Raw genomic sequence first — 23,765 nt, forward strand, 5'->3', positions numbered from 1 at the left:
AAAAAATAAAAGTTTTCCATTACACCCCACCCCCCCAAAAAAAAGTGTATGAAAGTTGTTTAATACTTTATACGTACCCGAAAATGCTGCCAATAAAAAAAAAAACAAAAAAAAAACAAAAAACTTATCCCGCAACTACCGTGTTTCCCCGATAGTAAGACACCCCCGATTGTAAGACGTATCGGGGGTTTCAGGGGGGTCGGCTAATATAAGCCGTACCCCGAAAGTAAGACATATGTCTTACTTTCGGGGAAACACGGGGGTATTGCCGCCTCCTGCCCACTTCCACTCCCACTTAACGCCGAAGGACGGATATATCCGTCCTCAGCAGCTGCTAGTTCGCGCCGGAGGACGGATATATCCGTCCTGTGATAGCGCGGGTACTGAGACTGTACCCACGCGATCAGCGGCAGGAGCACGGCTGTTATACACAGCCTGGCTCCTGCTGCAACTGCCGGAATCGAAGCGCGCGCCGATTCCGGCAGTTTAACCCATTAAATGCCGCTGTCAATAGTGACAGCGGCATTTAATGTGTTTGACAGAGGGGGGAGCTCCCTCTGTCACCCGATCGGCGCCCCCGCAAACAAATCGCGGGTCGCCGTCGGGTTTCCATGACAGCCGGGGGTCTAACAAAGACCCCCAGGTCTGCCTTCAGCATCTGCCTGTTAGGCGATGCCGGAGGCATGACCTAATAGGTTGCCTGTCAGTTTTACACTGACAGGCAATAATGCTTCGGTATACTAAGTATACCAAAGCATTATATATGCGATCGGCACATCGCATAGTGAAGTCCCCTGGTGGGACTAAAAAAAAAAAATGTAAAACAGTTAAATAAAGTTTGTGAAAAAAAAAATAAAAAAAAAAAAAATATTTTTTTGCCAATGTAAGACATACCCCGAAAGTAAGACATAGTGGGGCTTTTGGGGATAAAAAGAAAGTAAGACACTGTCTTACTTTCGGGGAAACACGGTAACAAGCCCTCATACATCTACATCAAAGGTTAAGGGTTTCGGAATGCGTAAATATAACAAAAATGCTGAGAACTTAAAGGGGTTGTGCCACAAAACACATGTATCCCCTTATCCACCGGATACATGTACACGTGTGATTGCTGGGGGTCCGACAACTGGTACCCCCAGCGATAAGGATAACGGGGGGACCGAAAGTCACACGAAGTGCTATGAGAAGCATGGGACTTCCGTGGCCTTTGCCCGTCAGCACCATAGAAATGAATGGAGCGCGCGTCACGCATGCGCACAAGCACAACTGGCGCTCCATCAATTTCTATGGAGCTACCGGACACACAAGCCGGACACAGACCCTGAAGTCCCATGCTTCTCATGGAGCACTTCGGGGGGGGACGACTACTCCTTATCGCTGGGGATCCCAGGTGTTGGACCCCCAGCGTTCACATATGTAGGCCGTTATCCTGTGGATAGCGGATAAATGTGTTTAGTTGGACAACCCCTTTAAGGCCTAAACTAGGCCGTGTTCTTAAAAATGCATTTTCATTATGACATACTGTAGGCTGGTATAGCTGCTACATAGAGGATGTTATCATTTAGGGGGTATCAATAGCGGCAATACCAGACTATTTAGTATTTGAATTATAATCAATGTAATTTAAAATTTACATACAGTAATTGTCCAAACCGTTAGCAAAATAACTACTACTACATATAGGAAACCTACATCTGGCAACACCATATTATATGACAAACTGTCACCCAAAACACACTATTATTGGGATAACGGCAATGGGGGTCCAATGCTAGGACCCCCACGATCATGAGAACGGGGATCCGAACCCCAAGATTCTTCATGGGTCCTTGATATTCATGAGTTGCAGCTAGTTCCGCCCACCCATCGCTGATTGGCAGCTTTCTCCCTTTGCACGGTATGGGAAGAAAGCTGTGAATCAGCTGCCGGTGGGCGGGGCTAACCACAGCTCATGAATACAAGCTGCTTAAAGGGCTTATGTGGGAACCGAAAAGTATTAGCAGTGTACATACTGCAGAATGTGAGTACACTCACTAATATACATTCTGGTCCCCCCGTCGTGCTGATTATGAGATTTTAATAGATTTTTTACATCTCTGCAGGGGACCGGAAGTCTACTGGCACTGACTCGTCGTCATGTGACCACCTCGCTGTACTCTATGTAACCGATGTACTACGGCTACAAAATGATTAAATACAGAATTAGAATTGGTGTCTATGGCACTACTTTATGCTGCCCTCAGATAGGGCAGCATAAACCTGGTGACAGATTTCCTTTAAAGTGTCCCTCCAGTTATACTCTTCCGTTAAAGTAACATTGGGCATGGAGAGATACTCCTGCATGCTGGGCAGAACTGTTGCCATGGCCACTGTACGACACCCGGAGAGTATAATGCACGACTCGTCTGATTGGACACCAATTCTAATTAATTGGCCCGGTGGCCAATACTCTACAGGTGTTGTACGGTACCGCCTAGCGCGCAGGAGCGTGTCTCCACGCCCGATATTATTTTGGGCGGGAGTGTGTAACTGGAGAGACACTTTAAGCTTGTCCTTATTAAGCTTTATTTGGCTCGGTATATGTGCGACAATAACTTCATTTCTCACTTGCTATTAGTGGCCTGTACTTCATCATTCTATCCTCGCGGTAATAGAAATCAGATCTTGATGCACAGACTTCCTGGTGAGTTTGTGATGGACTTGTTTATACACATTTCATTTAATCCCTTCCCGCGTTCCTGCTTGTTTAACCCCTGAAATGCTACAGTCAATAGCGACCTCAACATCTAAGATATTAGAAACATAGGGGCAGCCCCCTCTGACTTTACCATCCCCAGTGTGTGGCAGCCTGGGGGGGGGGGGGGGCTAATGAAGACCCCTCAGGTCTACCATCTTGTACTCCTAAAAATCCCTCCTGGAGGGCCTGACAATCACAATACACTGCAAAACATTAGTATTGCACTATATCGTACAAGCGATTTAACGATTGCTGGTTCACTAAAAAAAAAAGTCAAACAGTTTAATAACGTTTTGTTAGCCCCTTCTCGACACTTGACGTATCCATACGCTAAAGTCGGGTAGGGGGGGGGTATGGAACGGGCTCACTGGTAAAAAGGAGTAAAATAAAGTTGTTTTTTTATGTAAAAAATAAAATTAAACTTAAAAAAGTTTAAAAAAAAAACCCGTTTCCCATTTTCCCCCTAGAGCATAGTAAAAAAAAAAATAAAAATTTGTATTGATGCGTTCGTAAAAGTCTGAACTATTACAATATATCATTATTTAACCTGCACGGTGAACGCTGTAAAAAAAAATTAAATAAAATAAATTTTAAAAAATATAAACGCCAGAATCTCTAATTTTGGGTCACCTCATGTCACACAAAAAAATGAAATAAAAAGTGATCAAAACGTCGCATGTACCCCAAAATGGTATCATTAAAAACTACAGCTTCTCCCGCAAAAAATAAGCCCACATACCATTTAATTGACGGAAAAATAAAAAAAGTGATGGTTCTCGGAATTTGGCTACACTAAATAAATTTTATTTTTTACACTTACAAAAATCTATATATATTTGGTATCGCCGTAATCGTATTGACCCACAGAATAAAGTTAATTGCACAGTGAATTCCGTAAAAACGATGCGCAAAAAACAATGGAGGAATAGTTTTTTTTTTTCATTTTCTACCCCACAATTAATTTTTTTTCCCGTTTCCGAGTACATTATATGGCACAATAAACGGTGCTACGAAAAACTACAACTCGTCCCGCAAAAATCAAGCCCTCATCTATATCGATGGAAAAATAAAAAAAGTTATGGCTTTTGGAATGTGGGGAGGATTAAACGAAAACCTGAAAAAGGGCTGCAGCAGGAACGGGCTAATATATAAAAAAATTTTTTTTAAAAACCCCCGTTTAACCATTCCCCCCCAAAACTTTTCTTAAACTGGTATTGCCACATCCATAAAAGTCAGAACTTTTACAATATAAACTAACATTATTTAACCCGCACCGTGAATGCCGTAAAAAAAGCAGAAAGAGATTCTGGGGTTTTTCAGTCTCCTTATCTCTCACAAAGAAATGAAACGTGATCAAAACGTCTGATCTACCCCAAAATGGTACCAATAAAAACTACAGGTCGTCCGACAAAAAATAAACTTTCATTCCACCCCACAAATTTTTCCCAGTACAATATAAAAGGCACAATAAATGGAGCCGTGAAAAACTACAACTCGTCCTTTATAAAACAAGGTGTTCTAACTACAAATGGTTATTACCCTCCACTACGAGAAGCAATAATGTTTGAGAGAACTAAATTCTTTTAATACCAGCCACACACAGGCTTGAAACGCATAAATTATGTTTTGTTTTTTGGATGTGCACATGGTGCTTTTAGAATTAAGAAATACATTTTGGATGCTTTTAATCTAGAGAAGATTATGGAAACCAATTTTCTCTGTATCTAACATTTTTGATAGCTCTGACAAACAAAGAACTGGTAAAAAGGACTCATTATTCAAAGTAGGGATACTGTTCATCCCCAAATGGTTCGATACCGTTATTTCATGTGTTTCGATAATTAGCAGCGCCTCCGCACAGCTTAGCATTGCAACACATGAATATATATATATATATATATATATATATATATATATATATATATATATATATGAGCGCGGGGCTGTGGCTGTGTGATACAGTCAATGCCCCGCTCCTGAGTCCTGACAAGTGCGCGCTGTCAGGATGATGTGATGCGGCCGGCGCTGCACTGATGAGCGGCAGCACTGAAGACAGAACATGGCGGGCGCACTGCAAAACACCCCCATCTCCTGTCTTCAGTGCCGCCGCTCATTAGTGCAGCGCTGGCCGCATCACCTCATGTCAATTGATGGACCCCAGTGCTGTCTGACCATATTTCCTGTTGTTAGGGCATACTTAGGTATGTCCTAACAACTGCCTGTGTACTATCCGTACACAGGCTAATGTACTGGCATATAGAAATACGCCAGTATATTAAAGTTTAAAAATAAAGTAAAAACAAAAGTAATGTTAAATAAAATAAAAATACACATACACTTTTATTACAATAAATATTAAAAGAAGTCTCAATACATAAAATATTCACATATTGGGTATTGGCGCGGCCGTAATAACCTGCACAACAATTTTTTGGCGTCATTTATGATGTGTACGCTGTAAAAAATAAAATAAAAACTGCTTTCTTTCACTTATTAATGTGAGGCACGAGGTGTGATGAATTTAACCTCCATGTAACTCACATTAATAGTAATTAACCCCATCAAGTACCTTACACATTAACCCATTATGACTGAGCAACGTGATGGGATTACTATTAATGTGAGGCACATTCAAAATTCATCACACCTCGCTCCTCACGTCAGAAAATGGAAGAACTTTTTTTTTTTTTTTATTACTGTCGGCAAAGTATTGTTTTGGTATCGAAATCGCAATACTAAACGAAGTATCGGTATTGAAGTCCAAATTCTGGTATCGTGACATCTCTAATTCAAAGTGGGTTCTATAATTCCTGTCGATCAGCTGTTATTGACAGGGGAAGCCCAACCAATGTCTACCAGTCACAAAACATGAAAATAGAACATCACATGCAACCAAGGTAACGATTCAGCTGCCCATTTCATTGCTCCACTGCTCCAAAAAACAGTTGACTTGATGTAGGAATACTTGACTACACGAAGACAGCATTCTCTATTTTTTTACACAGATTTTATCAAAAACTATTTAAGTTACGGAAACTTAGAAGCAAACTAGGCCAGATCTAACAAGCTTTCATATTTGCGGCCATCATGTATTGCAAACCAGGGGTCACATGACCCATGTTCTCCTAATAGATTATGGCCGCAGAGGTGGGAACCCCATTTATCAGACAATTATGGCATGTCTTATCTATGTGCCATAATTGTCTGATCAGGATACCCCTTTAAGTTAGGCAACTGCAAACAGCCATTCTAGGGGTGAAAAGCTGCTAACCCACAATCTAAACATTGTAGGCACTTAAGGGTGACCAAACCCTTTATCAACGATTTTTTTTTTATTGCTTCAATTCATCTAAAATAAAAGATTAAAAGGCGTATTCCGGTGTCAGCAAATACATGTTATTTTTTTGTATAATGAATAACATTTCCCAATATAATATTTAAGGTTACGTTTTCAAGATCTCTGCTTGCTGTTATTAAATACTTTTAGGAGTCAAAACCGTTCCCGGTCATGAAGATGCACGATCTGATAACTGTACTCTAACTTATCAGCCCTGTACCTGTGTGTCTATCACATGACCAGGACAGATTTTTATACAGTGAAAGTAAACGACAATGGTTCCTACTAAATGACAGCAAGCAAAGGTCTTGAAAACCATGAGGAATTCATAAACAGTATAAGGGTATGTTCACACGCAAACGAAAAATACGTCTGAAAATCAGGAGCGGTTTTCCCCAATGGAGTCAACGAAAAACGCCTCCAAAAACGTCCCAAGAAGTGTCCTGCACTTCTTTTGATGAGCCGTCATTTTACGCGCCGTATTTTGACAGCGAAGCGTAATATAAAGGCTCGTGGGAACAGAACACCGTAAAACTCATTGAAAGCAATGGGCAGATGTTTGGAGGCGTAATGGTGCCGCTTCTCAAGGTGTAATTCGAGGCGTAAAACGCCAGAATTACGTCTGAAAACACTGCGTGTGAACATACCCTGACTCTGTATTAAACAAAGAATAACACTTATTTTAGGACACTGGAATACTCCTTTAAGAAACGTAGTCTCGATAACAAATATCTACAGTGTACACTATATAATAGTGTCTACAGCTACTATGCAGCCCTTGGGAGTCTTCATGGCTACAACCAACTGCTGTGTAGTCGGATCCTGCAGTCATACTCTTCCCTAGTTATTGCTAACATACAATTGGAAGGTCAGAAAGAAGTAGAAGATAAATGGAATAAAGAATGACTGCAGGATCGAACTTCCAAGGGCTTGTTTGTAGTCTAACTATGAAGACACAAGTCCGTATAGAGAAAACAGTAGATTAATTCCAGTTACTTTATTTCTTATTTGAGATACTTTAGACCAATCAAAATATGCACAAACCCTTGAGCTAAAAAAATAAACTTTGCAACATATTTACCTTACCAATTCCACTCCAGTTCCCCATCACTAGTCATGCACCCCTCACCACTCCTGTTGTCCCTCCATGGACACTGATGTGATGTACATATTAAGGACACATCAGGTGACTGCGGTGGTTAATCACTGGCCAGATGGCCTATGGTTCTTATTTTTAAAATCTAGAAAGCCCCTTTAACTCCTGTAACTTACCTTCTAGCAGCTGTGATTATGAGGTAGCCAAGATCAACTTCCAAAGCGTTCTTACATGCTCCTAAAACGATTGTGTGCAAATTCCGGAAGCCACCTGTAAATTAAATACCAACTTGTAAAAAAAAGTTAAAATGTAAAAAAAAAAATAAAAAAAACAATTATATATATATATATATATGTTTTTTAACTCACAAATGCTAAGGGGAAAAATGGCAAAAAAAGGAGCTGGCCTACATGAGACTCATGTATCATAACCTAGCACATGAAGCGGAGCAATAGGCCTAGAAAGAATGGTCGCAAAGCTTATAATAAAGTGCAGCACCCATCTCTTTAGGATCTCCTTACATATTAGACTAACATCATTCAGCCATAACATTAAAACCAGGAAAAGTGAAGAACATTAATTATCTGGTTACGATGGCATATGTCAAAGGGTGGAATATATTATGTCCCCTACACACAGGACAAAAAAGCTGCAGAATTGCCGCCGAAACTTCCGTGCGGAAATTCTGCAGCATTTATGCAAGATAAGTGGACACTGTAGATCTAGAATCCGCACCGCAATTCAATTGTTTTGAGGTTTTTTTCTTTCCGTAGAGCGTGGACGAGATTTTGCAAATCTCATCCACTTTAAAACGTTGCGGAATTGCCGCACGGAAATTCTGCAGCATTTCCGTCCCGTGTGCAGGAGGCCTTAGGGAGCAAGTGAACAGTTAGTCCCTGGAGCGGATGTGACGGAAGCAGAAAAAATAGGCAAGCGTTAGGGTGTATTCAGATGTTGCAGTGCAGTTAGAACCGGATCGAAAAAAACGTATTCGAAAACCGCATGAACTCCACAAGAGTTCTAAAAAAAAAAAAAGTGTCCTGTAGTTTCTGGCTTCAAGACGTTAGCAACAGATCCCTTAAATTCTATAAGTTGTGAGATGAGGCCTCCATGGATCAGACCTACTTTTTCAGCTCAAAAAGGATCTGCTCGATTGGATCAATAACTGGAGAATTTGGAGACTTGTGAAAGTCGCTCAGATCCTTAGGGTGTATTCAGACTGTGAGATCCAGTTAAAACCGCATTGAAAAAACAAACAAAACCGCATGCATTTTTACCGCGATTTGGGGTGTTTTTAGATGCGGTTGCAGTAAAAACCGCAAACGCATCAGATTGCGGTTAAAACAAATGCAGTTTAGGATGCATTTATTTTATGCGGCTCTAACCGATCTAAGGATCTGAGCAACTTTCACAAGTTTCTTCAAATTCCCCAGATATCAATCATCTGAGGGACATGCTGAAAAAGCATTTCTGATCCACGGACGCCATATGCCAACAGGTCAGAGCTGTTTTGGCAGCACGAGGGGGACCTACACAATATTAGGCAGGTGGTTATATTGGTATGGCTGAGCAGTGCATATACAGTCAATCTGGGGAGTTAAATGTTGCCTTCAACACTTTAATGATCTGCAGTAGCAATGTTTAAAAGTGCAGCTAAAAGTTTGACAAACTTCTGACATGTCATAGTGACTTGACTCGCTTTCATGTGAGCGATCAGCTGCTTCGTGTCTGTTCAGCTATTTCCGGAAATAAATGTATCGGTGTACGGACTCAATAGAAAATCTAACTCACACGAGTGCTTCAGCTGCTTCATTCTAGCGATTGGTGGGGGTCTCCGTGCTCGGACACCCACCAAAAACTTCTGACATGTCACTAACATGCCAGAAGTTTGTCGAACATTTAGTTACACTTTAATTATGAGACATGGTTCCCCACATATGAGAGAATGTCACGGAGGCGATGCTACTTGTATGCCGTTTGCAGGATTGATGCGAGTTAAACCAGGTCGTAACAGACGTGAGAAATTGTTGAGTTTAGAAACGATATACATTACACGGTTTGATGCATTGGGCCCAATGGGGTTAAAAGATCGTAACAATTGGAATACTAGGCTAACATGAGTTATTTGCATTATGAATACTATTAACTATCTTGTTTCAACGTAAAGGTTTCTGCTTTTTGGAACCATATTGCTACGTCTGTGTTTATGTTGTGTGTTATGCTTTAACCCGTTAGTGACCGCCAATACGCCTTTTAACGGCGGCCACTAACGGGCTTTACGGCACTGCATCAGGATAAAGTAAACAGAGCAGGGAGCGTCAAATCTCCCTGCTCTCGGCTGCCAGAGGCAGCTGAGGGCTGGGGGCGTCCCTGCTCTGCCGTGTGAGATCGATATTAGTATCGATCTCACCCGTTTAACCCGTTTCTGAGTGGTTTTGGAGAGAGGGAGGGAGATCCCTCTCACTCCCACCGACACCCGGCGATACGATCGCCGAGTGTCTGTGTCTCTAATGGCAGCCGGCGGCCTAATAAAGGCCCCCAGGTCTGCCTGGAGCGAATGCCTGCTAGATCATGCCGGAGGCATGACCTAGCAGATGCCTGTCCATTTTAAACGGACAGGCAGTAATACACTGCAATACAAAAGTATTGCAGTGTATTATAATAGCGATCGGAGAATCGCATATTAACGTCCCCTAGTGGGACTAGTAAAAAAGTTAAAAAAAAGTTTCATAAAAAGTGAATTAAAAAAAAAAGTGAAAAAAAATGAAAAACCCAGCTTTTCCCCTTACAAAATGCTTTACTATTAAAAAAACAAAATAAAGTAAAAAAGTTACACATATTTGGTATCGCCGCGTCCGTAACGACCCTGACTATAAATCTATTACATTATTTAACCCGCACGGTGAACGCCGTAAAAAATGTAATAAAAAACTATGGAAAAATTGCTGTTTTCTGTGAATCCTGACGTAAAAAAAATTTTATAAAAAGTGATCAAAAAGTCGCATCTACTCCAAAATAGTAACAATAAAAACTACAAGTCTTCCCGATTTTTTTCTATTCCCCCCCCAAAAAAAGTTAATCAATAAATAATATGTACCTCAAAATGGTGCTATTAAAAAATACAACTTGTCCCGCAAAAAACAAGACCTTATACAGCGATGTCGACGCAAAAATAAAAAAGTTATAGCTCTTGGAATGCGACGATGGAAAAACTTAAAAAATGGCTTGGTCATTAAGGTTTAAAATAGGCTGGTCATTAAGGGGTTAATTATCACATGTGAAACTCTGGTGCGGTCATGCGATTGCTATAAAAACACATGTGATACACATTATGGGAGGCACCAAGATGAAGTGTCATGTTACGTGAAACGGATGTCGTGCCGGTCTTTTGGGAGCGCTGTGTTTGTGTCCTTGTAGCCCATGTGGTTTTATCATATAGGATAGCGAAAATAAAGTGAAGAAAATCTGAATTTGGTGAGTGTCGTGTCTTCCCTTTTTTTCTTCTTGGTTATGAAGATTGCATTGCTTTATGTGTTCACCTGACACTGAGCACCACCATTTGAGATCTTCCAAAGAAGGTTTTTGTTGCTCCAGTGTGGAGAACGCTAGTTTTTGCTGCACCTGTGCGCAGGGGCCGATGAATTCCTTAATTTCACTATGCAAGTTAGCCCCTTACCTGAACAGCCAGTTTTAGTTTTTTTGTTTTCAGATTTTCATCAGCACCATCCAAGATCTACAACGTTTTGATTGTTCTGCCAACCTAGCCGTATGAGGGCTTAGTTTTTTGTTTTTTTATTGCGTGACAAGATTTTAATTGCACTAGCTGCTACACCATAAAATGAACTGAAAAACGTTAAACCTTTTTATGGAATATAGTTTATGTTTTACTACTTTAAAAAAATATATATATAGATTTTTTAAATAATTTTTAATAAAAATTTGCACAAAACACAGACATGATTTAAAAAAACAAAACAAAAAAAAGGATTTCAAATGTGTACATAGCCTTTAATATGTGTACTAACATGGCAGACCTGGGGACTTCATTAGGTACTCGTCTGCCATGACCACCCATCGCCAGAACGCAATCACGTCACAGGGTGGCCGATTAGTTAACAGAGGGGATCCTCCAATGTCTAACTGCTTAGATACCGCGGTTGCTACTGACTGCAAGTAGTAAATGGGCGGGATCGCCATTATCTACGACCTGGCGGTTAGAGCAGGGTGTCATATATATATATATATATATATATATATATATATATATATATAGTACAGCTGACACCAGCTGCGTATGGAGCGGGCTCAGCTCCTTAGCATACCCCGCTGACATCCGCCATACATATACGGCGATTGTCGGGAAGGGGTTGATGAATTTGCATGCTACCTCCCAGTAAGTTCTAATGCTTGGCCCAAGAATATGTAAAGAATATCCGTGGAAAACATACCTAACAAGCTACAGACGTGTCTAGCTATTTTATAAATAAAACAATCCTTGATTTTTTATTTTATAACTACATATTTCAGATTTCAAGAAAATTACATAATATTAATGCTGGTTACAGTTAGCTGAAATTATACATAAACCGTATTTCTGAAACACAATCCCTGATGAAAAGTATTTCCCATAATCCAAATGTTATTCAAATGTATCCATGCTGTTTACCCGTTATCACTTACCAGACCTCCAGCTGTCCTCCACCACATGTTGTATAAGGCCTCCTAGAAAAGGAACTCGAACCAGCTCTAAATGTTCCAAGTTGCGGGCAGATGCCAAACCAGTGACCAATGGCACATACTTTAATGAGTTTGTGGGCCCTTCGAGAAAGTGAAATGAAAAGATGCAATTTAAAGATAGTTCAAAAGGTTTATAAATAGAAAAAAAAAATTAAAGGAATTGAAATCATATGATATAAAAGGGCATTGTGTATCAAAACACTCTCACGAACAGAAACCCTTTTCACATTGAAGCTGGCTCAGGGATCAAATGATCACCTTGTGTCCGGCTTCAGAAAACCCTGGCGATCACTGGGAGAAGCCTCAACAAGAACATGAATGAGCCCTTCTTCAGCCTACGAGGAGAGCTGATCACAGTCAAAGACGAGCTGCGCAGCCTGTATAAACAATAAAAGGGACCCGATGCTCACAGCAATGCCATGGCTCCTTCATGGTGCTGATGTTCAGGGGTCCCAAAGTTCAAACTCCTACTGATCAAACATTGATCACCTATCCAAAGAGCCCTTTTACACAAGCCAATTATTGGGCAAACGAGCGTTCACAGAACGCTCACTCATCGTAAACAGGGCAACGACCAGCCAATGAACAAGCAAACGCTGACTGTATCATTTATGCAGGCGAAAATATTATCGTTGCTGGCAACACACCTCTCTGTGTAAACTTCTTTCGACATGATAGAAATATATGGGGATGAGCGATAGTAGTAATAAGTGATCGGAGCAAACGAGTGCCGATCAACTAGCTTTCTCCTTGATCGGTGCTCGTTTACATGGCTCAGGTCGGGCCGTGTAAGAGGGCCTCAAGGCTAGGCCATAAATGTTTACGTCCCAGAGAGCTCCTAAAAGTCTGGCTTTAATAGTTAATTAGACTTTTATACATTCGACTTTCAAGTCTTCGCGATGTGGATAGTATGGCACATGGCCCCATTCGCTACTTATCCCACCATTAGTACAATAGTGTATTGTTTATTACTGCATTAATAAAAAAAGACCTGAATATGACCATAAGGTAATGCTATTACATGATTTTAAAAGATGTGTGTGATTCAAGATTAATATAAACGGTTACAACATAAAAAAAAAAAGGAAAGTGAAGCAGCATTCAAAGTGAGGGGGGGTTTATTCACCAGACATCTAGTACAACGTTTCACCTTCTCAATGTAGGCATTTTCAAGCCCCCATTGAGAAGGTGAAACGTTGTACTAGATGTCTGGTGAATAAACCCCCTTCACTTTGAATGCAGCTTCGCCTTCCTTTTTTTGATGCCTTATTGTACAAAGAGAGGTCACTCCTTTTTCTAAAGCTTAGCACCGTCCTTGTTTGGCGAATACAAGCCACAGTGCTGCTCCGACCCTCTGTTTTTACTACTATAAACGGTTACAATACGTCATACGTACGTAGTATAATGGGAAACTCAACCCTTGTTCTTACCAGCACAATTTCGCATTACAAAGGTTCGTAGGCTAATGCACAAAAAGTCTTTAAAAGGCTGAGGTTTGGTTAGTCGCACCCACTTTAAATACAGATGACGCAGCATAGGAATGCAGGGGATTTCAGGAACATTCACTCCTGTATATGGATAAAAAGGAGACACCTGCTTAACAACTCAAAATGGAAAAGAATCTAAAAACGCAAATCACTGGATAAGCATTTTTGTAAACATCAGATACATACCCACTAAATGTAAGGTCTGGATTTTTGCAGCAATAGGTATTTTAAGCTTATTCTCTGGCGGTATTGGAAAAGCTCCATTGCGATTCCGAAATTTTCCTAAAATATGAACTTGTGGCATATACGTCCATATAGCTTCCACGAGTTCAAGATGTGATGTTTCTACACCCTAATGATGGTACAGCAATAAAAAGAAATTGATGTCTTTAACACTAATAATAGTGATCAACACGCACAAAAATGGACATGATTCAGGTATAATAGGTCAATGACAGGCTACATAAGGGGACTATTTTATACACGGAACATGTTAAACTTTCTGCATATCCATTTGAATATTAATACATATCTAAGCAGGAATGACAGATGACATCCCAGCAGGAGCAGAATGTGACACAAGGTCTGTTACGGTGTTTTTGGATATGCTTAAGAGGCACTCACCAGGAGGTTTGGGCACGATTGCAAAGCTTCTAGCACACCGGGGATGCTGAAGGCCTCATGGCCTCGAACTCTGCGCCTCTCCAAATACCTTGGGTGAAGGCCATAAAGCTGTTCAATATCTGGCATTTTCTTAAGTAGCTTCAGAAAACTGGAATCTGTAAAACCTACAGAAATGGAGAGCAACATTAAACAGTAACACCATCTGTATAAAAACGCAAGAGAGTTCTGCCTTTAAATGAAATCATTTACAATATTTGAAAAGATCAATCGTCCTGCAGAATGTCCGAGTATGGACTGAGTGCATTTGACATGTATCAGTCATCTTGAAGCAAATAATAGGTTGTACTGGGTAGAATTTTTTTTTTTTTTTTTTAATCTATACTATGTTACTATGTTGTTAGGTGGTCAGCAGTAGAGGGGCAGTAAGTTAGGGTTCTGTTGTAGACCCTTCCCTTCACCCACTCCTTGCATCAGGTCATACAATTACAGTATTGAGAAGGTGGAGACAAAAAACACAAAAGAAAGCACCACCCAAAATATAACCTGCAATCTGTGGTCCATCCTCTGAGGCATAATGGAAGTAAAAAAAAAAAAAAATGTTGATATCTACTTTTGTCAATTGTATATTAACATTTTTATACGTTTTTTCCCCCCAACATGAACACAAAAGGTGAGCAAACTGCACAAACAGAACTAAAACATACCCAAGGTAACAATCACCCTGGACCAGAGTACGTAAGAATAGAATATCAGGGTGTAGCAGGGGTAGGTTCCCTTTGCAGCAAATACATTTCCTTGCGTAATAATTCACCCACCTTGGTGTTTTTCCTGTTTCTGTTGCATTACAACCTTGAATTAAAATTGATCTTTGGAGGGTTTACTTCACATTAGATGGGTTGTGTTGGTGTACAGAAGTTTAAGTTATGCCGCAGGTTCTCAATTGGATTGAGGTCTAGGCTTTGACTAGGCCATTCCAAGACATTTAAATCATTCCCCTAAACCACTCCAATGTAGCTTTAATGGTATGTTTAGGGTGATTGTCCTGCTGGAAGGTAAACCTTTGTCCCAGTCTCAAATCTCTGGCAGACTGAAACAGGTTTTCCTCAGGAATTGCCCAGTATTTACTGCCATCCATCTCTCCTTAAATCCTGACCAGTTTTTCAGTCCCTGCCGATGTAAAGCCTCCACCATGCTTCACTGTGAGAATTGGTGTTCTTGGGGTGATGGGAAGTGTTGGGTTGCACCACACGTAGAGTTTCCCATGATGGCCAAAAAATAAAATTGTACTCTTATGACCAGAGAACCGTCTTCCATGGCTTTTTTCTGATCATTTTCCATAAATCCACAATCTGGAGCGTGCGGCTCATAGTGCTCCTAGGGACAGATACTTCCATCTCCGCTGAGGATCTCTGGAGATCCTTGAGTGTTATTGTTAGTGTCTTGTGGAATCTCCGATTAGTGCCCTCTTTGCCCCGTCTGAGTTATGGTTGGCGGTCTTCTCTTGTCAGGTTTACAGTTGTGCCATATTCTTTTTATTTTATTATAATGGAGTTAATAATGGTCCGTGGGATGTTTAAAGTTTGGGATATTTTATTATAACCCAACCCTGATCTAAACCTTTCTAGAGCTTTGTCTTTGACCTGTTTGGGGATCTCCTTAGTCTTCATGTTTCTTGCTTAGTGGTGTTATAGACTCACAGGCCTTTCAGAACAGGTGTATTTATACTGACATCATGTGATAGATCATGTGACACTTTGATTACACACAGGGGGAGCTTATTGAACTAATTATGTGACTTCTGACATTAATCGGTTTGACCAGATCTTATCAGGGGATTCATATGCACTCACAACTTTCAGTTTTTAGGGGGTTTTTGTGTTTGCTTTTTTAACAAGGTATTTTTTTATTCCACTAAGAATTTGGACCATTTTGTTAGGTCCATTAGATAGTCAAATTTAAAATCCATTTCCAGGAATTACACCAAGGTGGTAAATCCTTTTACAAGGCACTGTATGCATGTTTACCGGTCACCTCAATGTAGCAAGTGTTAAGTATGCAATAGATTTTAGAAATCAGACACCCACAAGAGGATACCAAAGCACATGCCACTTTGAGGTATCTATTATTTCTCAATATATAAATAAAGTTGCTAGAACAGGGGTGCATTTTGATCTGCATTGATGACGGCCTAATCATTGAAGTCAACCAACACTGGCTTTCACCGAGCAACTACAACACTTCTGGTTGTCTGAATTGCAGCCTAACACTACACGTGCAGGAGCGATCTATTTAAAGCCAAAAACAGGATGGGATTCAGTCAGAAAAAAAAAATAAAATCAGGAAAACCTTTCCCAAACTAAACCTTTGTACTTTAATTTCCTTTGAAACTAACCCTTGTAAGTGAAATCGGATAATTCAATTGTAAAACTCAATTCGGACAGGGACCAAAGTTGATATTAAAAAGTATTTGTCCACTTGTGGACACACACACACACACACACACACACACACACACACACGAGTATACAATCGTAGTTGAGAGTCAATGAAACAGTCTACCACCCAAAGACTTCTGAACTTATTATACTCCTTTCGGTAGAACATTGTTTGCCCAAAAGAACTGAAACATGTAAATAACGGTTGCTCACCTGTTGGCATATACTCCCACCAGCGTCCGGCACAAAGGTCCACCATTTTGACAACACGTAGGTACAGAGTCACTGCTTCCTTCAGCTTCCGTGACAGGCATTCCATGCACATAATGTCTTGTAGTGGCAGGTATCTACCCAGAAAACCCAGAAATTGTGTCACTGAACGTTTCAGTAAATAAAGGCGTAGTGTAACATTTTTAATACCGCTGCCATATTGTAGCTTATCTTCTGCCATCAATTACAATGCTGGGCAAAAATTAAACTGAATATGTAATTCCTATGCAAAATGTTATGAGCATTAAATGGGAGCACTACAATCCTAGCCTGTGTAGAAGACATTTACAAGCTAGGAGAAGTTTGTGGTGTCTTCCTCAAAGTATTAGAGCAAGGCCCCACAGAGCGCAATGTGTCTAACAGCCGCGCCAGCACCCTATTCGGCGTGGCTGTCAAGTTGCTAGTTAATGGCTGCGGATTGTTGCAGGTAAACCGGCTGTTTTCCTGCAAAATCATGCAGCCATAAAGGGTGTATTCATTAACGGGCCCACGATTTTGCAGGTAAACAGACATTTTATCCACATCATTAACTTACAACTTGACCGCCTCGACTAACAGGGTGCCGATGCTGCTGTCGTACGCTTTGTTGACGCGTCAATGCCGCTCCATTGGGCCTTACCCAAAGGCCCTATTCACAGTTTTTTTTATGCCGATTTTGACACGGAAACCACATTGGTATCAGTGGCAAAAAAACGTCCGAAACCGACTCCCATTGAAAACAAAAGGCGTTTAAAAATAAAGCGCCATTCTCTTTAGGCCGCAGTTCCGCCTCTGACCTCCCATTGAAATGGGGGTCAGACAGAGTTTTTCACCTAGTTTTTTCCCCGCAGCGCTCAATGGCCGCGGCCGAAAACCGCTGCAAGATAGTGCAGGCAGGTTAAAATCTACCTCAAAATTCCTGAAGGAATTTTGAGGCAGAATTTTTTGCCTGCAAAGAAAAACTCAGTGTGAACAGGGCTAAGGCTGGGTTCACACAACCTATTTTCAGACGTAAACGAGGCGTATTATGCCTCGTTTTACGTCTGAAAATACGGCTCCAATAAATCGGCAAACATCTGCCCATTCATTTGAATGGGTTTGCCGACGTACTGTGCAGACGACCTGTCATTTACGCGTCGTCGTTTGACAGCTGTCAAACGACGACGTGTAAAAATACAGCCTCGGCAAAAGAAGTGCAGGACACTTCTTGGGACGTTTTTGGAGCTGTTTTCTCATAGACTATTGAAAACAGCTCCAAAAACGTCTGAAAAAACGGCGCGGAAACGCCGCAAAAACGGCGCAAAAAACGTGAGTTGCTCAAAAAAACGTCTGAAAATCAGGTGCTGTTTTCCCTTGAAAACAGCTCCGTATTTTCAGACGTTTTTGGCTCAGCGTGTGAACATACCCTCAGGGTGTATCTCCAAATAGCACAAAACAGCTTACAAGTCTGAGTAAGGATGGCTATAGACAAACACAGCACATCCATACAAACTTGTTCCCCAAGAATGCATAAAAATGACAACGTTTCAGCACAATTTCAATTTTGGAAAAGGACCTTTAAAATGCACTCACTTAAATATATGACAAAGCACTTCATGGGACAGCTGATTCATGTAATCCTTAGGATCACTGGATTTGCCATTCTCTACACATTCTAAATCTGTTCTGCATGGTTTAACAGATTTCCGTCGGGGCCCCATCTTCAAACACAAACTCTAAACAACTTTCCTAGAAAAGAAAGAAAAAAAAAAAAAAACAACAGAATATCAAAACTATAAAAAAAATAATCTATATTATGGGTATAACAGTTACATCATGTAAAAAGTACGAGAATTACCAGAAACCCACACTATTGTGTTTTTAAAGGCTATGTACACTTATTTGTTTTTTTTATTAAATTAATGTATTTTGTGTTTTTAAACAACTTTAAGGGACTTTTATCAAAAAAGTTTTACTTTTTAAGATACAACTTCTATGTATTCTGTACATATAGAAGTTTTATCGTACTAACTCAGTGATGAACGGAGATGTGATCTACTGTATAATAGGTGGATCCTGTGGGTCAGAGACTCGTAGGATCCGCTCCCAGCTGAGCCTTTTAGTTTAGTTAAACTGATGGAAACGGCTGAATTAGCACGATACAGCTTCAGGATACATAGATGCTATATCGTAAAAAGTAAAAACTACATTTTTAATTAAAGTGAATTGGAAAGTTTCATAAAAACACAAAATACTTTCATTTAATAAAAGATTTAAAAAAATGCTTACAAAGATGTACATAGCTGTTAAAGAAATAACTGCAGGAAACAAAAACACAAATCCCTCCATTGGGGTATGTTCGCACTTAGCGTATGCACTGTAGATGTTCCATCCGTATTTACAGGCGGAAAATCCGCAGCGTATTACAGTAGCAGCAAAAAGGATGAGATTTTAACACGTCTCATTCATAAACTGCGGAAAAATTACGTACAGAAAATTTATTATAAATTATAAGATTGTAAATCTGCAGAATTTCAATTTATGCTGCAAATGCGCTGCGCATTTATTGCAAAATGTTCCCATTTATTGGGCAAGTCAAATGCCATGCCATTGTGTGTGGAATTTTCCATGATTACACATATTTGCAGCAAATGCCACAGGTTAAGAAAATAAAATATATACCTACGTCTCTGGGCGCTGCCATTGCAACACGTCCCTGCTTTTCCGGCTGCTCTGTGTCCAGACAGTCTCCTGTGATGGCGTTTCATCACATGACCCTTGCAGCTACTCACAAGCTCCAGCAGTGACAATATGAAACGTCATCACAGGAGACCAGCTGGACACCGATCAGCCGGAAAAGCAGTTACGTGTTGCAATGGCAACGGCCAGAGTGGTAGGTACAGGCCTTTTATTTTCCGGCGGCCATTTTTCACAGTTGAAAATCTGGACAATTATACACACCAAACTAAAGTACCATTTGGAGCGAATATTTGGTTGGATTTCCCTACGTGTTCTAGGTCGTTTACAGACTTTTCTGCAACGTACAAGCCCTGTGAGAATATGCCTTTAGGCTCTGTGTTTGAGCTGTAAATTAAGAGCCAAGAGAACTAAAAATAGGGCTTATGAACAGAAGCATAGTACAGCTACGCGCACGAGCCCTTAAAGTGATACTCTGGGCAAAAGCGGAAAATACAGCTATTGCCTGGAGCGGAGATGCCCTAGTCAGCCTCAAAGATTTACTTACATGCTCCCCACCGATTGGATGAAACATCAGTATTTTCTGCCAGGCCAGTCCTTCAGCCTGCCTGCACACCCAGGGTGCAGGCAGCGGTTATCATGACCCATCTGGAACCTGAATAGGAGGTGAATCACTGCAGACGGAGATTTTACAGTGATTTACTACCTGTACAGGTTCCCTGGTATATCACGACAACTGCTGCCTCGGACCTGAACGTACAGGTAGGTTAAATCAGCAGTTACATAAGACTTTGGGGCTTGGTTGGGTATCTCCACTTTATGTAAAAGCTGTGTTTCCAGCTTTTGCCAGGAATACTGTACCACTTTTAAGGTTTTCTCCAGGCCAATCACTGGCCACATCGGTCACGTGAATACATACTAACATGACCATTGCGGTCAGTGATTCACCGGTATGGCATGTCATTGCCTTTGTAGAGTAAACAAACTGGCGAAATAGCCACTGAAACAGTGGGGCATTTAGATGGTAAATGTGTGTTTTTTACTTTTGATATCACAGCTAGCACAGTTTTTCTAAAACAGCCCCCAAACCCCGTTAATCTCCTTCTCCGCTTTGATCATATTGCAATCCAATTTGTGAGAAATATACCAAGAATTCCCATATATTTGTCCCAGGAGATCAGCCTTTTTCCTCTTGCTTCTCACTAAGCTCAGAAAACGCCTATGTCTGGATATAAGGGTATATTCAGATGGTGCGGTTGCAACTGTGTGGCAAGAAACGCATGCAGTTTTACTGTGGTTTTAATGAATTTCAAGTGTGCTTTCAGTGGAACCACACAATCGGAATATATTCTAAGGCCTAATTCACACGGCCGTAAGGGTATGTGCACACGTGAACTGTCTTTTACGTCTGAAAAGACAGACTGTTTTCAGGAGAAAACAGCTGCGTCGTTTCAGACGTAAAAGCTCCTCCTCGCATTATGCGAGGCGTCTGTGACGCTCGTAAATCTTGAGCTGCTCTTCATTGACGTCAATAAAGAACGGCTCAAATTACGTTGCAAAGAAGTGTCCTGCACTTCTTTGCCGAGGCAGTCAATTTACGCGTCGTCGTTTGACAGCTGTCAAACGACGACGCGTAAATTACAGGTCGTCGGAACAGTACGTCGGCAAACCCATTCAAATGAATGGGCAGATGTTTGCCGACGTATTGTAGCCCTATTTTCAGGCGTAAATCGAGGCATAATACGCCTCGTTTACGCCTGAATATAGGTAGTGTGAACCCAGCCTAAGGGTTTTTACTGTCCGCAAATACAGATCTGATGGCTAAGGATACACATCTGCGGAAGCGCCCATAGACTTCTATGGACAAGTCCGTGCCGTAATTGTGGACAAGAATAGGACATGTTCTATACTCTGCAGATCTTTTCTACAGCCCGAACACAAATCTGTACATATACGGAGAAGTGTCCATCGCCAGTAGAAATGAAAGGGTCTGCAATTTCATCTGTAATTACGGATTCCTTAATTACGGATGAAATCTACGATCGTGTGCATGGATCCGAAGGCCGTAATCACTCAAACATATTTCTCGTCAGTATTGCTGTCCCGTTTTAACAATGAACAGCACACTGATCCAAATAAGTCGATGTGGCTATTAATACAACAGTTTTTTTTCACGGAGTGTGTGACTTTTGGGAGAAACTCTCAGCATGCCCTATTCTGGTCTGTTTTTGGGGACCAAACTTACCCATTGAACTTTATTGGTGTGTGAAAAGAAATGGACAGTTGAATCAGGTGATAAGAAATTAAGAAAAAAGTAAAACCAGAAAGTGCATGCAGAGGAGAAAAATGATTTGCAGACACGCTTGCATGAATAAGGCCTAAGGCAACTGTCTGCAGCAAAAGTCCCCCCACTGCTCTCCTACTACAAAAGATTAGACAAGCAAAACCCAACCAAACATGGAAGCAACACTTTCTCTGTAATGTTTCTGCAAGACTGTTCCAGACGCATGCAGAAAACCCAGCAGACTGACATTGAAGTTTTTCTATACTTTTCATTACTACGTTTTGTGTTCTTTTAGTACGTAGAACAAGCGTTAAAGGATTTTTCCCAACTTAGACATTTATGGAATATCCACAGGATGTGCCATAAATGTCTGATAGATGCAGGTCCCAAATCTGGGACCCGCACCTATATTGAGAACCTGGGTGATTAGACTCCCATTTCCCCTAGTGAAGCGGCTGCTGGCCTCAAATTTCAGTAAGGGATAGCTCTCTTCCCTCATTCTATGGGAGCTACGGAAACCGCCGAGCAAGCGCGGCTCAGCTGTTTCCATAGAAGAGAATGAATAAGAGCCACGCGCCCGCTCTCCACTAGTCCCCATTTTGATTCTGCGGCTGCTTGACCAGGCGACACGGGGCTTGAATGAACCACGTTCTCAATATAGGTGCAGGTCCCACAGCTGTAGATATGACAAATATCTAAGTTGGGAATATTCCTTTAAGATAACTGCTACGTGAGGTATAGGCATGACTGGGTTAGCAGAGTGTGGCAGTTGATTTTTCACACTATTTGTCTAGAGAACCACTTTAAGGACTGATGCACACGGCAACGATGTATGATATACAGTATCATATTCCATAACAGGAGCAATACTACAGCATGCATCAATTTTCTCAGAAATTCATACAGAATCCGTGAGAAAAAAAAACCTCTATGTGCCACCGTTCTATGGATCCCGTAAAGAACCTGTTACTATCACCGTCCTCTTCAAGATAAACCATGTAGTCATAAATAATATCACGTGATCCTTCTCCGCCATTAAACAGCACGGACGGAGATCATATATGTTATTCGACTCCACAGACACAGAAAGCAGTCGTTTTCAGCTTTCCCCGTTTAGCATCGATCGGTGGGTACAACTGCGCCCATTAGTTTAACCCTACGCTGATATCTTTATTTCAAGAGATGTAACAGTGACAGATTCTCTTTAAAGGGAACCCCTCCTAAATACAACCCGTCTATATGCTCTATGAATGCTTTAGAGGGCTGTTCCCTGCTAAGAGCGGCGCACGTTTTAGACAGAATCAAACCGTCCATGTATTAAGTAGACACACGTTTATCTGAATGGCCACCAGGTCGTATTAGATTTGTTCCAGGCTTCCCCTTATAAAAATCAGCAGTTTGCAGGGGATAGGGCGCTGGATCCATGGTGTCAGCGATCTGCTGCTACCATTTTCTAAACATTTAATAATACTTATGGGGTGCCCACTATAACAAGGTATGGCATACTGCAAGGATACGGCGTAACATCGTGGGCATCCAACATCGCTCAGTAGAATGCAGAACAATTTCTCGGCACAGTGCATTAAGAGCACTGCAGGGCATGCTGGGACTTGTAGTGACAAAACCAGCTAAAGATGTATGAGCACCCTAGGTGGCACATGAAGCCACCCATGTGATGTCACCCATTTCATGCGATGTTAGCCTGGCATACAACGTCCATCTCTATTCTGTGCACACACTTAGGAGGACAAGTCATTTGTCTGCCGTGAAAACTTTTAGCTGTAAACAAGAATGAGTTACAGGGGAAACATGACGTAAAGCTGCATGACAAGAGTACTGGAGCAGGGTCAGGATATAACACGGAGCTTCATTAAAAGTGTGTTGTCCTGATGGAAATGGCCGCTATCAGCTCCCCTGACTTTACCTCCCTGCCAGGTAAACGGTACGAGCCGGCCCCGGGCCGTCCAGCTGCTGAGCTTCTCTGGGTACCGGAAACAGAGAACAGACAGCCCAGGCAAACACTTCCTGACTAAGCCACGCCTCTCGTTTCACGTCAACCAGTCAGCACCAGCTATCTGCATAGCCAATAGCAGATAAGCTGTT

The 23,765-nt window shown here is 41.2% G+C and overlaps 1 protein-coding gene across 3 annotated transcripts in view; it reads right to left on the minus strand.

Annotated features, from left to right (window-relative positions):
• Positions 1-23,675, minus strand: part of FBXO38 (F-box protein 38) — a 93,302-nt gene extending 69,627 nt beyond the window's left edge. For 2 of the 3 annotated variants that reach the window (XM_075856620.1, XM_075856617.1), the window contains exons 1-9: positions 23,587-23,675; positions 18,275-18,430; positions 16,667-16,800; positions 14,562-14,582; positions 14,019-14,182; positions 13,581-13,746; positions 13,338-13,475; positions 11,851-11,988; positions 7,347-7,440 (exon numbers count right to left, since the gene is read on the minus strand). In XM_075856620.1, coding sequence (XP_075712735.1) covers positions 7,347-7,440; positions 11,851-11,988; positions 13,338-13,475; positions 13,581-13,746; positions 14,019-14,182; positions 14,562-14,582; positions 16,667-16,800; positions 18,275-18,402 — 983 coding nt within the window. In that variant the 5' untranslated portion in view covers positions 18,403-18,430; positions 23,587-23,675. The remainder of the gene's footprint in view (positions 1-7,346; positions 7,441-11,850; positions 11,989-13,337; positions 13,476-13,580; positions 13,747-14,018; positions 14,183-14,561; positions 14,583-16,666; positions 16,801-18,274; positions 18,431-23,586) is intronic. The other variant, XM_075856619.1, reaches the window with a different exon arrangement.
• Positions 23,676-23,765: the final 90 nt, after the last annotated feature.

This window comes from Rhinoderma darwinii, chromosome 3 (assembly GCF_050947455.1).
Source record: "Rhinoderma darwinii isolate aRhiDar2 chromosome 3, aRhiDar2.hap1, whole genome shotgun sequence".
Taxonomy (NCBI): domain Eukaryota; kingdom Metazoa; phylum Chordata; class Amphibia; order Anura; family Rhinodermatidae; genus Rhinoderma; species Rhinoderma darwinii.